This window comes from Prionailurus bengalensis, chromosome E1 (genome assembly GCF_016509475.1).
Source record: "Prionailurus bengalensis isolate Pbe53 chromosome E1, Fcat_Pben_1.1_paternal_pri, whole genome shotgun sequence".
Taxonomy (NCBI): Eukaryota; Metazoa; Chordata; class Mammalia; order Carnivora; family Felidae; genus Prionailurus; species Prionailurus bengalensis.
Genome location: NC_057347.1, coordinates 16378333 through 16395323, shown reverse-complemented (window position 1 = coordinate 16395323; position 16991 = coordinate 16378333). Strand labels below are relative to the sequence as shown.

The 16991-nt window shown below is 36.4% G+C and overlaps 1 protein-coding gene across 2 annotated transcripts in view; it reads left to right on the top strand.

The window, feature by feature from the left end:
- CPD (carboxypeptidase D) overlaps positions 1 to 16991 on the top strand; it is an 80447-nt gene that overhangs the window by 31091 nt on the left and 32365 nt on the right. For both annotated transcript variants that reach the window (XR_006298002.1, XM_043585548.1), the window contains exons 3-8: positions 380 to 522; positions 1331 to 1500; positions 2520 to 2869; positions 4304 to 4495; positions 5601 to 5768; positions 14511 to 14620. Coding sequence is in view for 1 of the 2 variants with exons in the window: in XM_043585548.1 (XP_043441483.1) it covers positions 380 to 522; positions 1331 to 1500; positions 2520 to 2869; positions 4304 to 4495; positions 5601 to 5768; positions 14511 to 14620 (1133 nt within the window). In the remaining variant the exon portion in view is untranslated. The remainder of the gene's footprint in view (positions 1 to 379; positions 523 to 1330; positions 1501 to 2519; positions 2870 to 4303; positions 4496 to 5600; positions 5769 to 14510; positions 14621 to 16991) is intronic.

The following is a 16991-nucleotide window of genomic DNA, read 5'->3' as shown; positions in this document are numbered from 1 at the left end:
CACCTGCTTCATACACTTGTTGTAAAGATTAAATGTTAATACTCATAGAGCTCATAGAATAGGTCTGGCATGTGGTAAACACTCAAATTGTAGAGCTGTTAGCATTATTGCTATTGTTATTAACCCATGTGTTTATTCTCTTCCTAAGTGTTCATCCCACCAGTCAGATACATTTGCTTTATGTATGCATATTCCTTTTTGGTGTATATTCCTTTATCCTTCCTTCTTAGTCTCCTCTATAATCCAAGAGCTTTCTGCAGTTTCAAACAATTTTATGAAAAGAAAATTTATACATGCAGAGATGACTGATTTAATTTCTTTGGTCTTTCTGAGAGTAAAATTCCAAGAGTAAACTTACTTTTTTTCCTTTATGTTACAGGTGGCATGCAAGATTACAATTATGTATGGGCCAACTGTTTTGAGATCACATTAGAACTGTCTTGTTGCAAGTACCCCCCTGCTTCACAGCTTCGACAAGAATGGGAGAACAATCGTGAGTCTTTGATCACATTGATTGAAAAGGTAAAAGTAGCTGACTGGAAGGGTGGGGTACAGAAATAATGGATGATATAAGGGAGAAATTCAGTTGCATTTAAGTAGCAATCTTTAACCATTCATGTCCTCCAGAGGGCTTTCTCTGATTGTCCTAGAACACTTTTATAAACTGAAATAATCAGGTTTGTACTGTCAGGTTCTTACAATGTCATGTGATCATATGAGCTAGAGAGGCTTTACCGCTGTATGAACCATGGACGCAAGTTTAATTTAAACATCAGGCAGGATAATATACTATTGGATATACCAGCAATTATTACTTAATGAGAAATTATTGCTTGTCGAGAAAATTAGAAGTCTGGTTTAGAGGAAAGGGAATTTCAAAAGTCTATTACTAGTCTAGATGTCAGACACATATGACTTAAGTTTAAGGATTTAATATTTTTGTCTATATTTTATTTTAACTTGGAGGCATTGAAAAATATTTCAGGGAAATAGTAGTAACATACTTTTTTAGGAATTCTAGCATCAGAGGCACCTGGGTTACTCAGTCAGTTAAGCATCCAACTCTTGGTTTTGGTTTAGGTCATGATCTCATGGTTTGTGGGATCAGCCTCTGTTCTGACAACACAGAGACTGCTTCGGATTTTCTCTCTCCCTCTCTCTTTTTGCCCCTCCCCCACTCATGCACGCTCTCTGTCTCTTTCTCTCAAAATAAAATAAATAAACTTAAAAAAAAAGAAATTCTTTAAAAAAAGCATCAATGCAGAGGGGTTATGCTCTCTTGCCTTCTGAATTATCTTTGAGCAGTCTACTTTGATTCTTGTTTTTTTAGGTCCACATTGGAGTTAAAGGATTTGTTAAAGATTCAGTAACGGGATCTGGCTTAGAGAACGCAACCATCTCAGTGGCTGGTATTAATCATAATATCACAACAGGCAGATTTGGTGATTTCCACAGATTACTTGTTCCTGGAACTTACAACATTACAGCAGTTTTAACTGGGTAAGAATTTAAACTAGACTCTAGGGGTGCCTCGGTGGCTCAGTTGGTTAAGCGTCTGACTTCGGCTCAGGTCATGATCTCACAGTCCGTGAGTTCGAGCCCTGTGTCAGGCTCTGTGCTGACAGCTCAGAGCCTGGAGCCTGCTTCGGATTCTGTGTCTCCCTCTTTCTCTGCCCCTCCTCTGCTCATGCTGTGTCTCAAAAATAAATAAAAACATTAAGAAAAAATTTTAAACTAGACTCTAAAAATATCAAGCCTCTGTTTATAGCTAAGACAGAAATATAGTCTAGGAAATGTTGTTTGCTCTATCTGGCCTTTGTTTTTCCTTGTATAATGAGAATATAGTATTGTGGAGGCTTTTGTCATATAGTCTAACAGTATAACTGGATATGAAGTATGGTTGTAAAATTGTGAGGAAGGACCAGTTTAAAAGGTTGATTCAAAAGATGGTCAGCTGTGTAAAATGTTGCCTCAACGCTAGTGAATAACAGAGTAGAACAAACTCAGAGCTCTGAAAAAGACATTTTAAAGAGCTGTCTTATCATTTGCTTTCTAATATATGAAATGAGTGGTTTCTGACCTCCCCTGAGCACCTTTCTGCAAGCTTGGCTTGCTAAGGATTTAACTGAAAACCTTTCATTTAATTCTGAATTTCCCTATTTAGAAAGGTAGTTGGAAAGTCAGTTTGACAAGGCACAGCAAGGAATGGGATGCAGTGGGTGAATGACCTCTGTGTTTCATATTCTTTTCTCCTTGGCATGCAATTTTTGGTAAGCATTCTAATGTGTGGTACTGAGAAGAAGGTAAGAGAAATAGTTCTTTAAAGATGTCGTCAGGGATTCTCTGAGATCGTATCCTAAAAGTCTTGAATTTACCCATTTATCTGTATTTCGTTCGAATTTTGATAGATCACTAAGTGTAAAAGTCTGAAAGGGCTATTGTGCTTTTATAATGTAAAAGCATCGTGTGTTTGAATTTAACTGCAAGCCACCCACTTTTTCAAAAAACATTTTTTGCAGGTATATGCCACTGACTATTAATAACATAATAGTGAAAGAAGGACCAGCCACAAAGGTGAATTTTTCCCTTCGGCCAACTGTGGCTTCAGTAATCCCTGACACAACTGAGATGGTAGTAACCGCTAGCACAGTTGCTCTGCTTAATAATCTTCCTGGAACCCAATCCTTACACCAGCCAATTCAGCCAAAGGACTTTCATCACCACCATTTCCCTGATATGGAAATCTTCCTGAGAAGGTTTGCCAATGAATATCCTAACATCACCCGGCTTTATTCTTTGGGAAAATCAGTAGAGTCAAGAGAACTTTATGTAATGGAGATATCTGATAACCCAGGTGTCCATGAACCAGGTAATTTGTGTGGTCTTATACATAATCTCAGTAGTGCCTTTCAGAACTATGTACCATATTTCTATGTTTCATCTAGAAATGTCACCTTTAGAATGTATAAGTGGAATAAAGAAAATGTAACCAATCTTTGGCAAGAAAAGAAGAAAATCCATGTATTTAATAAAATGTATAGATTAGATTTTTTCTGCTAATAGTACTTTTTAAATTTTTTAAATTTTGTTTAAATCCAAGTTAGTTAACATATAGTGTAATAATGGTTTCAGGAGTAGAATTTAGTGATTCATCACTTACATACAACACCCATGTTTATTCCAACAAGTGCCCTCCGTAATGCCCTCACTCGTTTAGCCCATCCCCCTACCCAACACCCCTCCAACAACCCTCAGTTTGTTCTCTGTATTTAGGAGTCTTTTATAGTTTGCCTCCCTCTCTGTTTTTATCTTCTTTTTGCTTCCCTTCCCCTATGTTCATCTCTTCTCTTTCTTAATTTCCACGTATGAGTGAAATCATATACTATTTAACTTTCTCTGACTGGCTTATTTCACTTAGCATAATACACTGCAGTTCCATCCACGTTGTCACAAATGGCAAGATTTCATTCTTTTTGATTGCAGAGTAACATTCCAGTGTGTGTGTGTGTGTGTGTGTGTGTGTGTGTGTGTGTGTGTGTATACATGCCACATCTTCTTTATCCATTTGTCAGTCAATGGACACTTGGGCTCTTTACATAATTTGGCTCTTGTTGATAGTACCGCTAAAAACATTGGGGTGTATGTGCCCCTTCGATTCAGCATTTGTGCATCTTTTGTGTAAATTGTATCTTTTGGATAAAAGTAGTGCAATTGCTAGGTCATATGGTAGTTGTATTTTTAATTTTTTGAGGAACCTCCACACTGTTTTCTAGAGTGGCTGCACCAGTTTGCATTCCCACCAGCAGGGCAAAAGTGTTCCCCTTTCTCCACATCCTTGCCAACATCTGTTATTGCCTGAATTGTTAATTTTAGCCATTCTGACAGGTGTGAGGTGGTATCTCATTGTGGTTTTGATTTGTATTTCCCTGATGATGAGTTGAGCATCTTTTCATGTGTCTGTTAGGCATCTGGATGTCTTCTTTGGAAAAGTGTCTATTCATGTCTTTTCCTAATAGTATTTTTATTTCATATTATATGGGTGTGTGTGTGTCTGTGTGTGTGTGTGTGTCTGTGTGTGTGTGTGTGTCTGTGTGTGTGTCTGTTTGTGTATGCTTTGAGCCTGCTTAGACATATATGTTAGTAAGGAAGCTGCTTTATAACATACTTTTAACTGCTTCTTTTGCCAAAATATATCTTTTAAAAAACTTTTAGTTCAGGGTCTTTGTATGTGTTGGGGAAAAAATAGAGTCCATGATAAATAAAAAGGTAAAAAGACTTTTCCATGTAATCGTTTTGTTTTCAGGTGAACCGGAATTTAAGTACATTGGAAATATGCATGGAAATGAAGTGGTTGGACGAGAACTGCTGTTGAACCTCATTGAATACCTTTGTAAGAACTTTGGAACAGACCCTGAAGTGACGGATCTAGTTCTCAGCACTCGAATTCACCTTATGCCATCCATGAATCCTGATGGGTATGAAAAGGCCCAGGAAGGTAAAGAAGAGGCGTCTATTAATGCTGACCTTTTCGATCATCGTATGTTATGATCATTTGGGAGTAGAAGAGAATTTGAATTGGTTGTTTCCTCAGAATTTCTTCTTATTTTGTTCTTATAATATATAATTGTTGCAGCTTTTGTATTCTTAAAAGATAGGCTAGTTCAGTCAACAATTATGATATCAAGTTTATACATATATGTACATATATATATATACATAAATATGTATAAATATATATAATTTAAAATGTATTTATTTTTGGGAGAGCGCAAGCAGGGAAGGGGCAGAGAGAGGGGGACAGAGGATCCTAAGTGGGCTCTGTGCTGATAAGTTGACAGCAGTGAGCCAGATGTGGGCTCGAACTCATGAACCACAAGATCATGACCTGCGCTGAAGTTGGACGCTAAACCGACTGAGCCACCCAGGTGCCCCTATCAAGTTTATATTTAATGGAGTTTTCCACTTTGGTAATGGCTCTTATTTACTAAAAAATAATGTATGTTTTTTTCACTCACTTTCATATTTTTCTCATCATAATGATAATAATAGGGTTCCACTCCTTTTTAAAGGGACATAAACTTAAGTTCAACCCTTTTTTCTCCATCTGGTTAAACTTCCAACTATGTTCTTGATTAGCTTTTCATGATATGTTAGTGTAAGCATACCACAATTTTCTTACTTCCATTTGATCTGTTTCTTTACAATGTTTTAGTGACCTATGTACCGGTAAAATAGAACTTCCTTCTGATCAGTCGTGTCCACTCAACTTTGTGATCATGTCATTGTATATGGATTATTGACAGTTGAGTAGTACTAACAATATAATTTATATAGTTGGATTTTTTTTTCCTCTCAAAGTATGAACAGAGGGCAGAAATGAAAAGATAATGGTTTTACTTCTCTGTTCAAAAGATCTGGAAGAGATAACACCTTATTAGTGTACAATACAAAAAAGATGTGTCTTTTAATCATAGTGTGCTTATTCGGAGTGAAGCCTGATGTGTTCACATTTACCTTTGAGTTAAGATTAGCTGAAGTAGTATGTGTTGGATTAAAATGTAAGTGAAACATGGCTTAAATTTGAGCACTTTATCATACAGGAGATTCCGTGAGTGTAATTGGCAGAAACAACAGCAACAACTTTGACCTGAACCGAAATTTCCCAGACCAGTTCTTTCAGATCACAGATCCTACCCAACCAGAAACTATTGCTGTAATGAGCTGGATGAAGTCCTATCCATTTGTACTGTCAGCAAACCTGCATGGAGGTAATAGCAACTTGATATTCCAGTAATTAATTCTTGTTGAGAGCATTTGAAAATCCTGGTGGAATTTTATCTGTTTATAGTCTTAGGCTGTCTCAAAACTGGTATCCTGTTACTGCTTTTGCAGCAGACAGTAATAAAGATCTTTTCTCATTGCTTTTTAAGCTAGTTTTCTGGCTCTTTTCTCCCTTCCCCTCCCACATACTCCTTCCCTATTTTCTTCTCCCTCCTACCCTCCTCCCTACGTCTCTCTCCCCTTGTCCTTCTCACCCTCCTCTCTTCCCTGCCTCTCTCCCTGCCCTTGCTTAGTTCTTCAAGTGTTTTGTATTTATCCCTCACATGTGTTTTATATTTGTCTCTCTCACTGGGAATTTAGTAGCATACTCTTTGTGATTCAGAAAAATTAAACACTAACAAATTGGAAATCTTTAGTCCTTTTTTCCCTAAAATTTAATAAACCCTTTTCTGTAGGTTTATAAGACATTCTTTTATTTTTTCCTTGCTATGTATTTAACTACAGCACATTGGCCTTATTCTCATGTAGTGTTTGGGCTTACACACCTTCATATAATTCAGCAAGAATTGATTAGATGAATAGAATGAGAGGTCAAGATTAAAAATCATCACAATGTCCAACTAGGGCTTGTAAGTAAGAATGAAAGTGTCAATGCCAAAGTGAACAGAAAACATATGTCTACATGTAAACTTGTACATGAATATTCATAGTAGCATTATTCATTTTAACCCAAAAGTATAAACAACTCAGATATCCATGGACTGATGATTGGATAGGTAAAATGTAGTATACCCATACAATTGAATATTATTTGACCATGAAAAGCAAGGAAGTCCTGGTGCATTTTATAACTTAAATGAACCTTGAAAATATGCTAAGTGATAAAAGCCAGTCACTAGAAACCATATGGTATATGACTACATTTTATGAAATGTTCAGAACAGGTAAATCCATAGAGATAGGTCATAGATTAATGGTTGCCTCAAGCTATAGTGGATAGTGGTGGGAGGAAATGGGAGTGACTGCTAATGGGTACAGGGGTTTTTTTTGGCATGATGAAATTATCTGTAATTAGAAAGTAATGATGGTTGTACAACCCTGTGAATATAGTAAACAACATTGAATTATATACTTTAAGTGGATGGATTGTATGTTACGTGAATCACAGTTGACCTCCAAACAACGTGAGGGGAACAGGCCCCCTGTGCAGTTGAAAATTCACGTTTTAACTTTTGACTCCCCTAAAACTTAAATAGCAGCCTACTGTTGGCCAGAAACCTTACTGATAACAATAATAGTTGGTTAACATATTTTGTATTATATACTGTATTCTTACAATAAAGTAAGCTTGAGAAAAGAAATTGTTATGTTATTAGGAAAATAGTAAAGAAGAGAAATACATTTGTAGTACTGTACTGTATTTATCAATAAAAATCCCCGTATAAATGGATTTGTGTAATTCGAACCTCTGTTGTTCACAGGTCAACTGTTCATCTCAATAAAGCTGTTAAAAAAAAAAAAAAGAGTGAAGGTATTAGCACCAGGGGTAATGGGGAAGTAATTTAGTGTCAATATATGTTAGAATATCCAATGAAGTATTACAGTTGAAATTTGATGGCATATAGATTAACCTGCCATTTTATTTTATTTTTTATTCTATTTATTTTTTAACCTGACATTCTAGAATGACAGTACACAGTTATGATATTTGTATTTAAGAAGTAAATTGAAATTCTCCAAAAACTGCTTTGAAAGCTTCCCAGTAATAGGAAAAAATATCTTTACAGTTGGTAATCATGAACAATTCTCAAATACCCACAAGGAATTATGAAGTTATAGCCTGGTTGGCAAATAAATTTTTAATATATTTCATACCATATTTGACAGAAAATATTTTTTATTTGAGTTTCAAAGAATATTCTCAGTATATGTCACATATCATGTTGGCTAAATCTGAAAACTTAACACTAGTTACATTCCAGTGAAAATAATTTACAGATTTCAACATGTGGTATCAAGATCTTGTCATCAGCGTGGGGGGAAATACATCTTCAATCATGTGGACGTGTTTCTTTCCATTACATATCTTGCTATAAACTTCCCTCTTAGAACCATTTTTGCTGCATCCTGAAGGTTTGAACTGTTGTGTTTTCATTTTAATTTGTTTCCATGTACTTTTTAATTTCTTATTTTATCTCTTGGTTGACCCATTCATTATGTAGTAGCGTGTTATTTAACCTCCGTGTATTTGCAGTCTTTCTAGATTTTTTTCTTGCAGCTGACTTCTAGTTTCATAACACTGTGGTCAGAAAAGGTGCATAGTATGACTTCAATCTTTTAAAATTTGTTGAGGCTTATTTTGTGGCCTAATATGTGACCTGTTCTGGGGAATAGTTCATGCGGACTTGAAAAGAATGTGTATTCTGCTGTTTTAGGATGAATATATCTTTTAAATCCATCTGGTCCAGTGTGTTATTCAAAGCCATTGTTTCCTTGATGATTTTCTATTTAGATGATCTTTCCATTGATGTAGGTGGGGTATTAAAGTCCCCTACTATTATTGTATTATTATCGATTAGTTCCTTTATGTTTGTTATTAACCTTTTTGTGTACTTGGGTGCTTCCAAGTTGGGTGCATAAGTATTTACAGTTGTGATACATTCTTGTTAGAGTGTCCCCTTTATTATTATATAGTATCATTTGTCTCTTGTTATAGTCTTTGTTTTAAAGTCTATTTTGTGTGATATAAGTATTGCTACTCCATATTTCCTTTGACATCCATCACATGATAGATGTTTCTCTATTCCCTCAATTTCAATCTGCAGCTATCTTTAGGTCTAAAATGAGTCTCTTGTAGGCAGCATGTAGATGGATCTTGTTTTTAATCCATTCTGTCACTCTGTCTTCTGATTGGACCGTTTAGTCCATTTACATTCAAATTATTGATAGCTATGTATTTATTGCCATTTTATTACTTGTTTTATGATTGTTTCTGACGATGTTCTCTGATCCTTTCTTGTCTTTCTCTCTTCCATGGTTTCCATATATCTTTAGTGATATATTTGGATTTCTTTCTCTTTATTCTTTACATATTTATTAGTGCTTTTTGATTTGTGATTATCATTAGGTTTGTATATAACATCTTCTACATATAACAGTCTATATTAAGTTGATGGTTGTTTAAGTTTGAACCCATTCTTTACTCCTCTCCTCCCTATGTTTTAGGTTTATAGTGTCATATTTTACATCCTTTTATTTTATAAGTTCCTTGACTGATTTTTTATAGGAATATTCATTTTTACTGCTTTTATGTTTCCTACCTTTATACTGTCACTTTTAGTCTTTCCTTTTAACTCAAAGAGTCCTCTTTAATGTTTTTTGTAGGGCTGCTTTACTGGTCATGAGCTCCTTTAATTTTTGTTTGTCTGAGAAATTCTATCTCTTCTTTTATTCTGAATAGTAGCCTTGCTGAATAGAATATTCTTGGCTACAGGTTTTTCCCATTTAGCACTTTGACTATATCATGCCATTCGTTTCTGGCTTGGAAAGTTTCTGCTAAAAAATCTTCTGATAGCCTTATGAGGTTTCCTTTGTATGCAACTGTCTTCTTTTGTCTTGCTGCTTTTAATATTTTTCTTTATCAGTGTATTTTTCCATTTTAATTGCAATATATCTTGGTGTGGATCTGCTTTTGTTAATTTTGTTGGGGGTTCTCTGCCTCCTGGATCTGGGTATCTGTTTCTTTCCCCAGATCAGGGAAGTTTTCAGATATCATTTCTTCAAATAAATTCTCCGTCTGCTTTCCTCCTTCTTCGTCTTCTGGTACTCCTATAATACAAATGTTATTACATTTGATGGAGTCACTGAGTTCCCTAAGTCTATTCTTATTTTGCATAATTCTTTTTTCTCTCTTTTGTTCAGCTTGATTACTTTCCATTACTCTGTCTTCAAAGTCCTTAATTCATTCCTATGCTTCTTCTGTCCTGTTTATTCCATCAAGTATGCTTCTCATTTCATTTATTAAGCCCTTTGTCTCTATGTCATTCCATATCTATCCTTATGATCATTGCTTTCAATTCTCTCAGGTATGTTACTTATATCTGTTTCACTTAGTTCCTCAGCCAACCTTGTCCTGTTCTTTCATTTGGGACAAATTTCTGTCTTCTCATTTTCTCTAAGTCTCTGTGCCGTTTCTCCGTGTTAGGGAAGTTAGCTACGTCTCCTGTTCTTGAGGGTAATGGCCTCATGAAGAGGTCCTGTAGTGCCCTGCCATGTAGTGTAGTATCTCCTGTTATGCAGGGCTTGGCACTTCCAGGAGTGTCTTCAGTGGGTGCTGTGTGTGCTTTGCTGTTTTTTCCTGTCTGCTTTATCCTTCAGGCCAGTTAGCTACAGAGACTATCTTTGCCAGTTGTGGCCAGTGTTTTGTACTTGCCTTGAATGTGGTGAGTTTTAACTAGGTGTGCTCTGGTTTGCCTGTGAAGTGAGACCTGTTGCTGCCACCACCAGAACGAAGACCCCACAAAACTCAAGGTTTGAGAGCTGTCATATGGGCAGGGGCTTGAGCTGGTCATCTGGGGGTGGGGGCCCACCATACTGGGACTCAAGCAAGTAAGACTGGGAAGGATGGTTCTTCTAGCACACGGGGGTGGGGTGAGGAGAGGAGATGAAGGGTGGGGGTTGGAGGGCAGGGAGTAGAGAGTGGGGCTTGGTGTAAGCAAGTTAGGTAGCATGTGTTAGTGCTGCACTGGTTCCTGAAGATGATTCTGTGTTTATGCTGAAGGACAGGGGAGGGAGATGGGTCTGGCCAGTTTCTTTGTTCCTGGAGAAGTTGAGAGACTTCATGGAGACATGAATGCTGCTTCTCTGGGACACACTCCAAGATGAACAAATAACCTCCCTACTGTGTGCCCCAGGTGCTCTTCAGATCACTGTTTCCACACTATGTTCACAGGCTGTTTACCCTACCTTCTCTCTAAGAACAACCCTAGTGTTCTCTGAGCTCTCCCAGAACCAAACATGCTGACCTTCACAACTTTAGGCTTTACACCCCACTGTTTGCAAGAACTCATGAAATTCAGGCCTTCTTCCTTTCCAAGCCAATTGCTATGGGGATTCATTTTCCCTGTACATCCCCTGTGTGTTGGTCTTTCACCCTTCTCCAAACTGTGGCTCCCTCCCCACCACAGTAGACATGATCCATTTCTCTCCTAAACCATATCTCTGCACTTCATGCCTTCTCTGATGTGGCTTTTCTCTACCTTTAGTTGTGGAATTTGTTCTTCCAATCTTCAGATCAATTTCTGGGGTGTTTAGGATGATTTGATAGTCTTCTAGCTGTATTTGTGGGACAAGGCAAGCCTAGGGTCTCTTACTCTGCCAACATCTTCCCCTCTTTGTCCATGACATATTTTGTTTACTCATCATAAAATCTTAAATGGGTTTTGAAATCTTAGCAAAGAAATTTCAAAGAGGATTTCTTTGCTGTCAACAATTTAGAAGGATTTTGAGAGAATATAGAGAAAAGTAAGATTCCTTTTTGTAAATTTTGATACTTATTTTTTTATTGAGGTGAAATTCACATAACAAAATTAATCATGTTATGGCAAACAATTCAGGGGCGCCTGTGTGGTTAAGTCAGTTGAGCATCCAACTTGGCTCAGGTCATGATCTCCAGTTTGTGAGTTCAAGCCCCATGTCAGGCTCTATGCTGACAGCTTGGAGCCTGGAGCCTGCTTCGGATTCTGTGTCCCCCCCCCCTCTGCCTATCCCATGCTCACACACTCTCTCTCTTTCAAAAATAAAAATAAACAGTAAAAAAATTTTTAAGTGAACAATTCAGTAACATTAGTGCATTCACAATGTTGTGCAACTATCATCTTTAGATCTAAAACATTTTCATCTTGCCAAAAGGAAACTAAGGAGTTGCTCCCTATTTTCCCCTACCCTCAAGCCCTGGTAACAACTAGTCTATGTTCTGTCTCTGTGGATTTGCCTATTTTGGATATTTCATAGAAATGGAATCATACAATATGTGATCTTTGGTGTCTGTCTTCTTTCACTTAGCATACTGTTTTTAAGTTCATTAATATTGTAACATTTATTAGTACTTCATCCCCTTTTATGGATAAATAATATTTTATTGTATGTGTATACTACAATTTGTTTATCCCTTTTTCCATTGAAGGACATTTGGGTTGTTTCCACTTGTTCAGTATCGTGAATAATATTGCTTTGAGCAATGGCATGTGATAGCTGAATCCCTGTTTTCAATTAATTTGGGTAATTCCATATTTGGTGCTTTTTCTTTTAAATTTTAATTGCAGTGTAGCTAAAATGCAGTGTTATTATAGTTTCAGATGTACAATATAGTGATTCATCAATTCTATACATTACTCAGTGTTTATCATGATAAGTGTGCTCTTAATCCCTTTTATCTATTTCATCCCCTCTCCCCTCCCACCCCAAGAATCATCAGTTTGTTCTCTGTAGTTAAGTGTCTGCTTTTTGACTTGCCTCTTTTTTTCTTTGTTTTGTTTCTTCAATTCCACATATGAGTGAAATAATATGGTATTTGTCTTTCTCTGACTGATTTCATTTAGTCATGTTTAGCTTCTTGATGGAAATACCATATGATAATTGCATGTTTAGCTTTTTTAAGGAACTGCCAAACCATTTTCCACAGTAGCCAAACCATTTTACATTACTAGCAATGTACGGGGGTTCCAGTTTTTATACATCCTCATCAACACTTGTTATTTTCTGTTTTTTTATGTTCTAGCCATTTTGGTGAGTAAAAAGTGGTTTTTCATTGTAGTTTTATTTTTTAAGTTTATTTATTTATTTTGAGAGAGAGGGAGAGAAGGATAGAGAGAGAAAGAGAGTGTGCAAGCAGGGGAGGGGCAGAGAAAGAGGGAGAGAGAAAATCCCAAGCAGGTAGGTTCCTTGCTATCAGCACAGAGCCCAGCGTGGGGCTCAATCCCATGAACTGTGAGATCATGACCTAAACTGAAATCCAGAGTCAGTCATTTAACCAACTGAGCCATCCAGACACCCCCATTTTGTAGTTTTGATTTGCATTTTGCTGATGACTAATAATAAGCATCTTTTCGTGTACTTGTTGGCCATTTGTATATCTGCTTTGGAGAAATATCTGTTCAAGTCTTTTGCCAATTTATTTATTTTTTGTCTTTTTGTTGAGCTCTAAGGGTTCTTTATATAGCTCTAAGAGTTCTTTATCAGATTGCTGATTTGGAAATATTTTCTGCCATTCTATATACGTTGTATTTTAACTTTCTTAATAATGTCATTTGACACACAGAAGTTTTTAATTTTGATGAAGACAAATTTATCTTTTGTTGTTGTTGTCCCTGCTTTTTGAGTTGATACTAATTATTTTCTAAAAGTAGACTGTTTCATAGAAATAGATGTTTTATGACTTTTTTTTTCTGTCCTTAGAAAATTAGCCATTTGAAAGAATTGAGTAGAAGTTGATGTTGACTTTTCTCTGTTCAAATTTTTAGATATGGGTCATAGTTCTGGGGTGAAATTAAATTTTGGGGGTACGTTAAATTTGTAGAAGAGGTATTGAAGTACACTTGTTCTCGTTAGAACTATTTTGGAGAATAGAGTGAGCATAGTTCTTCATACTTGCTTCTTAAATAATTTTTTCTCTATATAAATGTTTGCTGGTATTTGTTACCACAGGATTACTTCATCTGAATTCAAGTTGAATATGTTCTTTCATTTCCATTCCATGAAGTGGTGTGATAACAAAGGCAAAGATGAGTGGCTTTAGTAAAGGAAGGATAAATGGACAGATGAATAAAGGAAAACAGTGTGACTAATAGGAAAATAAGAGATTCCATCAGGGCTCTCGTCTGAGAAGCACCCTAACTTGTTTATGCTTTATGGGGAGCATGAAGGGACTTTATATTCTTTATGTATGCTTTATTTTTTTATCTATTTTTTAAAAACTTATTTATTTATTTACTTTTAAGTAATCCCTAAACCCAATGTGGGGCTTGAACTCATGACCCTGAGATCAAGAGTCACATGCTCTTCCACCTGAGCCAGCCAGGCACCCTTTACATATGTTTTAAAGCTTGCTTGCTTGCTTGCTTTCTTAAAGCATCACTTTCTTTACCTTAAGTCATGAAATATCATATGCTATAACTCTAATGGACTAATTCCTAATGTGAGCATGTGGGAAATTTTTAGCAGTTTTTTCTGAGTGTAGATCAGGGATGGCTCTGCTGTCCATACATAAGTCATTTAACCCCTCTGTTTTAGACTCCACATCTGCAAAATGAAGAGGATGGATTAATTGGACTTCAAGGATCATTTCTTATCTTAAAATTCCATGCCATTATAAATGTCTGAATTTTACTGAAAAAGTATCAAATTTTGCTCATCTTTTCTGATCCTAATTATTATAAGAGTAAAATTGTTTAAATTCACCCTGTATACTTTTGGTTCAGCTCTGACATGTAAATTATACCTAGAAGTTTAGGTAAATTCTAAGTGTCATGCATAGCTGTTTAGTATTTTACTCACCCAGTTGATTTTCTGTTGAGGAAATTAGCAGCTTTTTTATTTCTAATGAGGAAATTAGCCTTGGAAAATTGTATTGGTTTCCTGTCTCTGGCAGTATTGTGAAAGTGTACTTTATTTATGTTGAAGATCCATCTTGAAGGAGATATCATAGTACATTTTCCTTTGTTCCCTTGCAGGTTCTTTGGTAGTGAACTACCCTTTTGATGATGATGAACAAGGGCTTGCCACATACAGTAAATCACCAGATGATGCTGTGTTTCAACAAATAGCACTTTCTTATTCAAAGGTAGGGTCGTATTTAAACATAAAATGCTATAAATTTTTTTTAGTTAAAAAAATGCATTAAAGTCCTGTAAGACACAGGTCAAGTGCTTTCTCCTCGGTTAAGTCTTTCCATGATTCCTTTCAGGCAGTATTACCACTTTTTCTCCTGTTTTCCACCTCACTGTGAATGTACTGTGTGTTTCCCCATTAACCTTTAAGCTCAAGTAATGTCTTTTCATCTACAGTTTTTAGCATAGTACCTGAATCCTCATAAACTAAAAATTATAAATTAGCATGCTAGTTTATTTCATTTGACTAGTACTTAAGTTATAAATCTAGTAAAGTGTCTAAGGTAGGGGTTGACAAGCTACAGCTCTAGGGCCAAATCCAGTCCACTAATGGTTTTGTAAATAAAATTTTATTGACACACAGCCACATCCATATTTTGTTTTTTACGTACTGTCTGTGGTTTCTTCCTCTTTCAGCATTTGAAAATAAGTCAGTGTAATGAACCATATTAGTAGACTAAAGAATAAAAACACAGCATTCATCTCGATAGGTGCAGAGGGTAGAGTTGAGTAGTTGAAACAGACACTTTCAAGCCTGTAAAGCCTAGAATTTTTACTCTCTGGCCCTTTACAGAAAAAAACTGCCAACCACTAGTCTAAGCTATTGAAAAGACTGTACTAACGTAGAAAGGGAAAGCAGGTAGAAATTACCGTATTTTCTAAACTTTCTGTAATGAACATACACTACTTTTGCAATCAGAAATGTCGTATTTGTGTGTTTGTGTGAAATTTTAATTTAAAACTTGTTCTTAGATACTGTGTTAAAAGTTGGGGCTTGGAAACTAGACTTGTTAGTTTCAATTTTTGGTCTTATTACAGACTCAGTCTGTGACTCCATTGGTTATAAGTAAAGGATATTAATACCGTAACTCTATGGTCTCTAATCACAACTTTCTGTTGTTTTACATTTTCCACACCTTCATTCTGCACAAGTGGACCTTGTTGAGAGTTTCTAACAGGGGAATATGTCTATTATTACACTTTAAGGAATAGTTGTCTTCTGTTTGGGCACACCACTTTTAGGGGGATGTTCATGGCATAAGAGAAGAGTGGGATATCCTCTGAATAACAAAATAAAATCTAAGTGGTCAGATTTTGCACATTTGGTGCCCAAACTTATAGTTCTGCTTTTTATCCTTATTGTGATTTCTAGTTCCTTAGCCTCTTTTTCTTTTCTTTGACCTTGAATTGTTTTGATTTTACTCTCTACCCAGCTAAACCCATGGACATCCACTTTAGTGATGCCCTCACTTACACTTTGGAATACCTTTGACATACCTGCCTTGCCAATGTCCGGTCCTCAGTAATTGCCAGTGTCTCTCTTCTACATCCCAGAAAAGTCACACAGTCATGGAAATTGACAACACTGCATACATATCTATGCTTCCTAGCCTCAGCTGAACCCTCAGTTCTACTTGACAGTATTTCATGTTTTGCTGCTAGACACTTTGACGATTCTCAACCTTTATCCTCTACCTGAGCCTCCTAATCCCAGCTTTACTCCCCTTATTCTCAGTAGATCACTGTACCTTGAACTAAATAGATAGAACTCTGAATAATCTGATGTGAGTTCATTCAGATTCTGTCTTCTCAGGTATTATCGATTGATGTCTTTCCCATATTCTCCTCCATTTCTTGATCCTACCACATCCTGCCTCCTCTGGAATCTTGTGCCTTTGTTTTTTCTGTTGTAAATGGGAAAGGTGATAATTAAAATCCTCAGTCTTTACTCACATCTTCCTTTCTCTTAGCTGTGATGTGTCATGATCTATCATGTACCCAACCCCCCCTGTGCCCTGCCATAGCTTCATGATGAGGAAAAGCAGACTTTCTCTTAGCTGTGATGTGTCATGATCTATCATGCACCCAACCCCCCCTGTGCCCTGCCATAGCTTCATGATGAGGAAAAGCAGACTGAGACACTCTGTGAAGACAGAAGAGGGGGACTAGTGAAGGGCAACCCTGAAGGTGATGAAATGACCACCAAACTTCAAGTAGCCCCGAAATCTGAAACCTAAATAAAATAGTAACTGGGCAGATGAGAGCATGGGAATATTGGGAAGAGATTTCAAAGAACATACAACTTACATGGTCTGATGCAATTTAAAGGGACAGGCACAATTTAAAAGAATAGATTCAAAGGGAAATCTTCCAAACTCTTAACTTCTGGAGCAGAAAAAAGGTGAAAAGAAATGAAGAAGTGCTCTTTGACCATTGGAATGTGAAGAGTAAAAGAAGGAAAAAGGGGAAATATAGGGTTGTCCAAGATAGAAGAGAACCATAAAATCAAAGGACCTACAGTTCCATCCTACATCAAGGCAAATA